The sequence below is a fragment of the Montipora capricornis genome, chromosome 9 (assembly GCF_036669925.1).
Source record: "Montipora capricornis isolate CH-2021 chromosome 9, ASM3666992v2, whole genome shotgun sequence".
Classification (NCBI taxonomy): Eukaryota; Metazoa; Cnidaria; class Anthozoa; order Scleractinia; family Acroporidae; genus Montipora; species Montipora capricornis.
Genome location: NC_090891.1, coordinates 16,353,605 through 16,364,323, shown reverse-complemented (window position 1 = coordinate 16,364,323; position 10,719 = coordinate 16,353,605). Strand labels below are relative to the sequence as shown.

General features: G+C 37.5%; 1 protein-coding gene across 1 annotated transcript; it reads left to right on the top strand.

Moving 5' to 3' along the window:
- Window positions 1-2,129: 2,129 nt before the first annotated feature.
- Window positions 2,130-10,510, top strand: LOC138015929 (uncharacterized). Its single transcript, XM_068863058.1, has 5 exons — window positions 2,130-2,376; window positions 5,847-5,913; window positions 8,009-8,073; window positions 8,676-8,897; window positions 9,765-10,510. The coding sequence occupies exons 1-5, from the start codon at window positions 2,164-2,166 to the stop codon at window positions 10,230-10,232; spliced, it is 1,035 nt and encodes a 344-aa protein (XP_068719159.1). The 5' UTR covers window positions 2,130-2,163; the 3' UTR covers window positions 10,233-10,510.
- Window positions 10,511-10,719: the final 209 nt, after the last annotated feature.

Sequence of the window (10,719 nt, the reverse complement as noted above, 5' to 3'; positions counted from 1 at the left end):
CCTTTGATTGTATGGATAAAGTCTGACGTCGCAGACATTCCAGCTAGAGTTCTATTTTGTTTTCGTCGCGTCTTTCCTTGATTCGCAACGTGCAGGTAATTTCCGGTAAATTCTGATTGGCTCACATTTATAGCACGACGCATGATATCATCACTCGTTAAGAAATTGTATCAGGCGTACCTTTTCCGCCCTGTCTAAAGAAAAATACGTCTGATCGCAGGTTAAATACCACCCTACTGCATTACACGCGTGTACACAATGCGTGCCTATTTTTGTCACATATCATCAAGCAATCCGAAGTAAAGTCAAGTTGCGAGTGGAATAAGCGCTTTGCCACGGCCTTTGGGCCGTACCGTGTGTTCCATTTATTACAGCTGGTAATACATTCAGTTTTTCGAAAATTATTACATTGTATTCACTACCAATGCAATGCGCGTAGTTAGAAACCTGGCCTTTTCGCTGACGGAAGGAATCTGCGGTAACGAGAATGGAGTGAAGAACTTGTTAACAAAGTTTGGATAGCTGAAATTGATTAGGCACGCATATTGTTGACGTTTTCACTCGCCTTCATCTGGACTCCATATTTCTAGTCAGTGACAACAAGATCTTTGTCACGTTATTCTCTACCTTAAATTTTGAATCACAGCCTCAGCTTCCATCTGCCAGAAATATTGGTGCCATCTTTGTTAGTACCATGACTATGTTAATTCATGTTTATTCTGTTTGTAAATCAGCCTTTTACCATTTGCGTAACATTTTTCTTATACAAAAATTTTTATCCACGACGACAAATGAAATTCTGGTCCATGCTTTTTATGTTATTGTTAGTTTATTTTGGAAAACGTCACAATGCGGCAGTGCTTTTCCGTGGGTAAAGAGTAACAGGTAACGGGAAAAGGGTGAAGGGGTTGTATTTATCTTACAAAATTCAACATTTTAATATATTTCTTTAATTTTCAACAACCTGGCCCGTGACTTAAGAATTACCACAAGCGATATTACCTTGTTATTCTCGTTTCGTCTTCGTCTTTCAAGTTCCTTGAAAGTTATAACAAGACTCACTTGTAGTTCAAATATACCTACTGGCAGGTAACAACAATTTACTTACATTTACTACGACTCAGAAATATGAAGAACAACGCAAGTTATAAAGTAAAGACAAAGTGACTTTTGTTTGAGTGTTGTATAAGTGTTGAAACATACGCTATTTATAAGGTCAATCGGAACTCACGAACTTACGAATCTATAAAGAAAGCGAATACTTATACTGAAGAGGCAGGTGTCCCCCCAGATGACATAGTTCACTTTTATTGTAGTTATTAGGCCAGTTCTCGAATATTGTGTACAGGTTTACCACCACTCGCTACCTACAATCGGCGACAAAATTGTTGACACATTCACCATTTCTTCCCCCTATGCCGCATTTCTACTATCTTTTAGCCCCCTTCCACCCAAACAATGTTGTAGCGTGATTCCCGGCATATTTAAGTACAAAGAGGCAACTGATCAACATTGAATGGGGGAGGGGGGTCTTATCAATAATTTAGAGCATGATTTAAATTATAGTGTTATTTTACACTTGAAAAGAACTGTTTAAACACAATGTGTCAACTAATTTTGTCCCTGATTGTAGCTATCTACTGTAAGTGATGACATAGAGAGAGCAATGTCCATCATATGCCACAGTCTGTCGTATAGTGAATGTTTCGCTAGGTTTGGCTTACACACCTTAAAGGATAGGCGTAACGACCTATGCGATGGAGTGATTTGATACCATACAAAACACAGTTTACAGGTCACAGGTCATTGTTTTACCAATATTTGGAATTCACATTTGGAATTCACTTAGCGATGAGGTGCGTACTTTTCGCTCATGGGATAAAATATATGTGTATGAACACATCTAATGTGCTTGAAACGCTCAGACTGCTGAGATTCATAGGCATAGACAGTTTTTTCAACCAAATAACTTTTTATCATAGTGTCACGCAAGGTGACAATTCGGAAATTCAAAATGCTGTATTTCCGAAACGAAAGACGTCATGGAACTGGAAACTTGAAAAACGATTTATTTCTAGATCATCTCTTGATGACGTCACTGTGAAAACCATCTATATGCATGCTAGCATGTAGTTCTTACACACTCGCTTTGCAGTGACGAGTATGGAAGCAGAGAGTGGAGATAGGATTTTGCGAGATGCAGTGTGTCAAAACCTCGATAAATGGCTGAAGAAGCTAGATTGCTCCGGGAATGTAGAAGAAAAGCTAGCATACAAAATGAAATTCGTGGAGAAGCTTCGTTCTTCGCCTGTTGCAATAGAGACTGAAAGAGCAAACGAACAGCATTATGAGGTACCAACCGACTTTTTTAGGACGGTGAGTTAGTTTTATTTCCATTCATGTCTGTACTATTGTCAGTAATGTGCCAACCAGAGCCTCATTAGTTGTTGAAACAAAGGGTCTTTTGTTCCTGTGGTTGGCACAATTGAATAACTAAGCAATGTTTGTAAACAGATATCTTCCCTATAGTCTAGATCTGACCTTCCATTTACCTTACCTTGCTCCCACCCCACTATGGAAGAGCATTCTATGAATATAAGTGGCCCCTAGGGATCTACATTGTATTTTGGAAAGCACCGCCGGTACTGACAAAATATTCAAGTGTGGCAGGATAGGTAGTGTTCCCACAAAAATACGCGGCAACTTGAGGACAACCACAGCTCAGGTCAGATTGTAATATTGGAATACCCTTAAAGTTTACTACATCCAGCCCAGTCAAGCTGGCTATAGTAATAGGCAGGGGAGGCCTTTGGACTCTGCTGGAAGGGCTGGAGCCCCTTGCATGTTCCCCCGGGAAATGTTGAAACTATAAATTGGCTTCAAATGGTTGGATCTGGTGCATTTTAGGGTAAACATAGCCCTATTAGATAGCATTAAGATAACAGTAATGAAGAGTCACACAAGATTTTCGATTTTCAAATTAAAGTTACATTCTGCCAGAAGTATTATTGGAAAAAAGGATAACTTTTTTGCAAGCAAGTACTTCTCAACTGTGAAAGTGAGAAACTCAGTTGCTGAAAGTTGACTCATAATATATTATAGAGTCAGTTAAACTGAAGACTACAGATCTTCAAATCATTTGAGCAGTGTATTATTATCTCAATGTAAAGCTATGGGTTTCCGGGACTAAACACCTGATAACATTTGAAAAAAAATTAGAAATTTGGGCAGTCCCTGCGGCAATGTGACGAGACCATTTGGACGCCATCTTGTTTGTACCTGCAACAACCATGACAGCTGACGACCCGTTCGGCTCGCTTTCCCACGCCATCAGCACGCAATGTTCAAGACGTTTCTATAGAAACTATTGTGTGCAGCTCGTGCAGCTCGGGTTTACATGGTGTATTTTTATTTACAACTTGAACTGGAAGTTTTTAAGAGACCTTATAGCCTGAGAAACAATGAAGGCTTGCAGTATGCAGTCGAAACGTGGTGATAAAGGGAAAACATAGTAAGAGAAATGATTATAATACTTTATTAGTATAATGTGTACAGTACTTTATAGTTTAAAGTGATGAACAAAACCTTGAAACAACCTCATCCTGATTACAACTCTGACAAATGTGAATTCGAAATAAGCGGCAGATATTTTGTTGTAGGTGGCCAAATAGCTAGCTGCCGGCACATTTTGACTGGGCTGTACATGTCGTATATTTCTTTCTTTAAGTTTACTGTTGTCTTTTACTAAAATCATCCTTGAGCAAATGTCACATCTTTGGTTTCCAGTCACATGATCATCTGCCATGTTTTTTGGGAAACAAATGAAACTAGTGGGAATTTGGACATAATCATGGCTGCCATTTTCTCTGTTTAGGGGTACACACATTTTCACCTTACCATGATGTAATAGATAAATATTTTAAGGTGCCAGATATTGTTAATGCAATAGGCCCCGTCAGAAAATACCATAATACTCTTTGTTTGTCCCCCCCAAATTTTGCATAAGCGTTGTTTCCAGTTTCTCTTGCGACTTACAATGGCCCCAAGAGAAAACTAGAACAATGCTTATTCAAGATTTGGGGGGACAAATAGCCTACATTTGTACATGTAGCCGTACCTTCCCCTCGTAAGAAAAACAGGAGGAGGGAACGTCTATGAAAACCTGACACAAATCGTGTTTCGTGACATCACTGACAGTAATTTATGCAATTTCTGAAAATAATTGGTATTTCCGCAAAAATTGGAGTAAACAAAGACTTCATATTTGAATTTCGATTGTATTAGATATATTTCTGTTCTTTGGAACTCATATGCAAGTCAATTGATACCCCTTTTTAAGTGTATACTGTGTTTTTGAGAGATTGTAAAGGATTATGAGCAATATTTAGTCCAAAGCAAGAAGAAGACAACCTTTGATGTGAACACAGCTTTGAAGTACATTTGCAGGCTGTGTTATTGTATTGCTTACGAATTCACCCACTTGCCATTGGTTTCAAACTGGTTTATTCATCTAATGGAGTATTGGTCAAAATTTGGAAGTAGTTAAAGATTCATTCTTGATACAGATTCAGTGAAATTAGATTAAAATGACAGACTTAGAGTGATATTTACCCAAAGGTCTTGTAGGTAAAGAGATGAGTTCCTCTGTAACATGCTCAAAATGTTCCAGCTGAACTGTCTATCAGGGCAGGCAACAGTCACAATGACTGCTTCATCATTTTAAAGACATTCCCTTCATGGAGACAACAAATACATTGTCAACAAATTTGGTCTATTTCATTCAATACATCTGAAAGGAGATCTCAGAAGACTCCCTGGAACTCACAGAGTGAGAAAATTGCACTGCCTCACTGCCTCTTAAAAGCTGGGCTGTTAGTAATGTTTGTTTGTTTGTTTGTTTGTTGCCTGCTGGGGTGATTCTGGTTGATCAATTATATATTATTTACTGGATTCTGTTCAAATTTTGCACCAGCGATACACACAAGGAAAGACTTTACATGATGCATGCTTAGCTCTAAGTGTCACTATTACCAAAAAATCAATTATTCTTCTGTTTTTTCGGATTTCAAAACACTAAGTGGCCCAAGTCTTAAGCCTTGACTTAAAAAGACACCTGGGAAATTTTCCTATTATTTTAACGGTCTGCCATTACTAGCTTTGTTAACTTGTGAGAGCTGGATCAAGGAGAATAGCTAAATAGCTTGAGAATGCAAGGTGTGTGTTTGTGGCTAAATTAATATGCAGCACTGGAGTTTAATAACACACTGCAATATTATTTTACACACTTAAATTTTAGTCTAGTAAGCAGGTGACATTACTTTTCCCTATATCTAACCCTCTGAGGTCCAATTGGTCAGTTTTGAACGTGAGCAATGAAGTGTCATGAAATCCAAAACTTACACTCAAAGTACATCTAAACAGCCTTTCAATGAAAATCAAAGCTCAAAATAAGCAAGCATACTTTCAAAATCTGAAGAAAAAAGCAAGGGATTTTTTTATCATAGTAGCACTTTAACATGCTGGGAACGTTATAATTTTTGTCAGTGTTGTTGACATGTATCACAGAAGCCAATTAAAAACCTTAAATTAACAGCTGTACTTATAATTATAATAATAATAATAATAATAAAAAAAATAAAAAATAAAAACTGTATGACATGTAAAGTGTACATGTAGCTGCAGCCTTCGCCTTGAAACAGCCTTCTCATTGGAGTTTTGGTGTCCACTCTGTTACAATCTTTTTCTTTGGGTATAAAAATGCCTTTCAATCCTTGTCACTTGAATCATGTGCTTACTACATGTTAATAGTTATTAAAATGATGTTCCTTCAACATTCGTACCCTCAGGTTCTGGGAAAACGACTCAAGTACAGTTGCTGTTTGTGGTCCAAAGGTGCAGCAACACTGGAAGAAGGTGAGAGGGGCTGGGAATGAGTGGATAACCACAACCAGCCATGCGCTTTAACAGCCTTTGTTTTTTTCATCGTTACCCAATATGACTATACAAAAAAGCACATGACAATCACTGAGAATGTAAACAAGGTAATTAATTCAAAACAATTTCATATCGTAACAGTTAATGTGTGATAAAAGCACTGTTTGATTGTAATATTGTTATTCTGTTACATAACTGACAAGAGGGCATGCCTTTGTTTGTTTCTTTGAAGTCTTGTGACATTTTAAAATCAAGCCTGTTTCCCATCATTGCAAATTCTATGGTCTATTAGGGTACAGGGAAGATTACAATGTTAGCGGGAATTTGCTTGACTTTAAGGCTGGAACATACATGAAAGAGAACAGAAACAGATTTTTAAAACACAAGGAAATGGAACTAGGTTGGTAAAATTAACCATGAGAGTGTCAGTCGAAAAGTAGTGCCTTTTAACCCATTGAATCCATCTCACGAGCGACTTAACTGTAGACATGTAAATACACCTGAGTTGGTAGTCTAAGAGAAATGGTGATCAAATCAGGAACTGGTGGGTTTGATTACCAGCATGGTTAATTTATGAAATTATTATTATTTTCTTTGTTTTCACATTTATTTTGATTTCAAAAACTGTACTGCTCTCTATTTTCAATTGATGCATTACCTCGACGTTCTGGTACTCATGTATAGAAAACCAATACAGTGTACATGGAGTCATATCATATGTAACTTGTGACTGGCAACTGTTTACGTAAGACATTCCTGTATTGCAAGGAAAAGGCCAATGAATCATTCCTAGGGAAAATAAACCACAATCATTTTTGTGGCAATAAGGTTGTGAGGTTTACTCTCAAGTCCTTGATTCCTCACTTACTATTACATATTTACAGTATTATGGGTACCATCAGCATTTTCATCATCTCTTGAGAGTTACTTGTAAGATGCTGTTAAAAGCATTTCAATTATAGTCATTTGCTATGTTACAAGTTGCTTGGCAATGGGCGAAAACACAACTGAAAACTCAGAGTCCTTAAGGCAGGAAGGACTCTGATTTTCCAGTTGTCGTCTCACTGGTTGCCAAGAAACTTGTATGGTATCCCTCCCACTGGCCCATTAAATTGAGGTGCTTAACCTTGTAGAACCGACAGACAGCAGGACACATTGGCCATCCAGGACCTAGATAAACAACCTACTGTAGCTCCCTAGGGTTCTAGTAACTCAATGGGAGGTTGGATTCCTGCCTAGAACAGTGAATTTTCAGTTGTCCTTTCATTGCCAAGAAACTTGTATCATATCCTTCCAATCCATCATCCATGTATTAGTCATTTGCTCTGTATTTTGGGCAGGAAGAATAGTTCCAATGTGTATGTGTTTGATTTGATGTGTTATGAAGCGTTTTTGGACTGCAATGCCATTAGTATACATGTAGGTAATCACATGATTTCAAGTGCAATTTGGAATAAGTTATTGCAGGTAAATTTTTTCAAAGATGGACAAAATTGCACAAGCCTGTTGGGGGAGTGCAATTTGTAGTATTTGAAAAAATTTACTAGTGCTTATTTATTCCAAATTGCACAAAAAATATCATGTGATTACTTATTAATAAGGTACGTGAAAAAATTCAAGATGGTTAAACAAAAGCAATGCACACGTATCGCGCAATCTTTCCACCAATCAGAATGCTTGGTTTATTATTTCTTTTTGCACTGAATTAACTCGTTTCTGCACTTTGTTACTTCAAAACTACATTTCTCCCAGCCAATCAGAATGGAGTAATTTTTTTCATGTATAATTATTATTAATGATGTTCATGATAATATTAATTGATATCTACTGCATAAAGTCGTTTTTTTTTTAATTCTTTTGTCTACTCAGTGGTGTTTTTTTCTCTTTTTTCCACATTCTAGTTTTTTTCCTTTTTTCCTCAAAGAAGATCAATAATAATAATTGTTATTTGATTTAATTTAACTAGTTTGGAGGACAAGATTTAGTCAGTGTTAAGATAAAATGTGATTACGACAATATTTACAGTTTAACGTTGTTTAAGTTGATTCATTATATCAATATTACTGCTTAACAGCTGAAGATGCAATGCTTCAGCTAGTGTGTCAGAGGTCTAAAATAGAAGATGGACAATCCATAATGGTATGATGTTTTTTTTTTTTTGGTTTAGATCAAGCTTCTTACTTCCTTAAATAATTTGATGCTGTAGCTGACCACTGACCAGTTTAGAATCTGATGCCCTTGCTGGAGGCCATGCCTTTAAATAACTGAGGTGAAAGTGCTTCCTTTCTAATTGCATCTGCAAAGTCAGTCTATTTGTCAGGTGTTGGATCTTCCACAAAGACCTAAAACCTGGCAAACTGCTGTACAGTTTCATCTCTTGGATGTGTTCTGTGCTTCACCACACTTGGTAAACAATCCTGAAATTAACACGCAAATTTTGTGGCATGTGGAGATCTATACTCTAGTTCAGTACCTGTAATCGTAGCTTGCTGCCCTGTTAATATACAATGAGTCTTTTGGAAGTCCAATAGGCCATTTTACAGCTCCTTGCTCAGTTACCAGGCCTTGGGATAAAAGCGAAGCTGGAGTTGACCTTTCTTTGATACAAACCTCATTGCTTTTCTTATGTAGATCGTGTTTTTGTAATGCTAACAAGTTTCTATTGACATAAGAAAAGCACTGAGGACAGAACCGTAAAATGGTCTATTCAATTATTGAGGGCGTTTATGTGTTATTCGCAGGATTTAGGGTGTGGTTGGGGAAGTCTGGCCTTTTGGCTGTGTGAACAGTATCCTCAATGTTCAGTAACCACTGTCTCCAACTCCGGAACACAGCAAAAGTGGATCGAGTCTGAGGCACAGAGAAAAGGTTTTGTGGACAGAATTACATGCATAACCTCTGATGCTAATGTGTTCAACACTCAATCAAAATTCGACAGGATCATTTCAATTGAAATGTTTGAGGTAAAGGCTATCTTCTTTGGTTGTCTCCTTTAATTGTTTAGCAGAGGCTGAGTCATGGTCGTAATGGTCAACTTATTGAATTGATGTCTTTATTTGGGGTTGACAGGTCAATTTAACTTTTAAATGTCATTTTTATTTAATTTTGCAACTGATATCTGCTTAAAGGTCCACATTCGCCCAAAAGTCATTGCGCACCGTGACTGAATTTCGTGTAAGATGAAATTACCTAAATAGCTGACATGTTGTTTCCCGCGTGATTCGCCTGAGTGCCTTTAGCCAATCACATCACGTATTTGGACAAGTCGTCATTTGAAAAACAAAAACAAAGGACCGCAATGACTTTTGGGTGAAGGTGGGCCTTTAAGCCACAATAATATTGTTCACGTCTTACTTACTTAGAAGCACGGTTGTCAACTGGACCCCAAGCCCCCCTACTTGACCAAAATGAAGACACCCCGGAGAAAAGTAATCTTACAGGTCTTTTGTTTTGGGCTCATTTTCTACAAACTGACCGCAAGACTTAAAACGAGCAGAAGAATTCACAAAATGTTAAAAGTATTTTATAGCACGTACTCTTCACAGTCATTGGAAGGCTAATCATTTTGAGATCGCTGCTTTGACCCAGAACTATCAATAGTACCAAAAAATTGCTACTTTCAGTTTCTGAACTGAAAGTTCTGTACCTGCCTTTTGATGTGTGCATTCTGTTAATGGTCAAGAGAATATGAATTGTTTAGAAAGTAAGGAAGTATTGTGTGTGACTGGTTTCGGTGGATGTCATTTGGTAAATAATTATTAGCAAGTCGTAACGTGCATTCCATATGAAAGAAAGCAAGTGCGAACTGCCTCTTTTCCCTTTTTTCGCAGCATATGAAAAACTATGAAGAGCTGATGTCCCGTGTGGCTAGTTGGTTGAAGCCATCAGGCTTCTTATTTGTTCAAATTTTGTGCCACCGTGAGTTTGCCTATAATTTCAACACAAAGAAGAATTCTGACACAGAATGGATGGCACGAAATTTCTTCAGTGGGGGTACCATGCCTTCGTCAGATCTCCTTCTGTACTTTCAGAAAAATCTGGGTATTGAAAGTCACTGGCAGTTAAATGGGAATAATTATGCCCGAACATTAGAGGCTTGGCTTGCTAAGATGGATCGGAATGAAGGCAAAGTGAAAGAAATACTTCTGAGAAACTACAAGAGTGACCAAGTTGATCAGCAGATTTTTAATTGGCGCATGTTCTTTATTTATTGCTCTGAAGTTTTTGGCTTTCGGGGAGGTAATGAGTGGATAGTGGCTCATTACCTTTTTCAAAAAAACCTTTCTAGTAGCTTGTAAGTTGCAAATTGTCCTTCGAAGAAGCTTCAAATAGAAATAACAGCCTGTTTTAAGACTTTAGAACGACAGAAGTACATCTACTGAGGTTTCCGTAAGCACTTCAGCTTCAAAAACATTTCTCGCGAAGGAAAAAAAATTGGCACTGACAGATGGTTGGTTTTTGTTTTGGAAAACTAAGCAAAGTAATTAACTTAATTCTGATGGAAATTATCTCAATTGTTGAGTTGCCCATGTGCAATTATTAATTTGCAAATAAAAGTTCCCAGATATGACCGAAACGAAGCATGGCGTGCTTTTCATGTTAAAAAGATAAAATAATCTAATTTTATCTCCATCATGAGCGCCGACAGAAATCTAACAGGTTATGGGTTCAAGAGAGAACTTGGGGGATATGGAAGACTGATATTTGATGGAGATGAACGTGAATACGAACAGTGAGAAGTTAAATTTCTTGGATACATTGAGAGACCATCCTAGCAGAAACCGA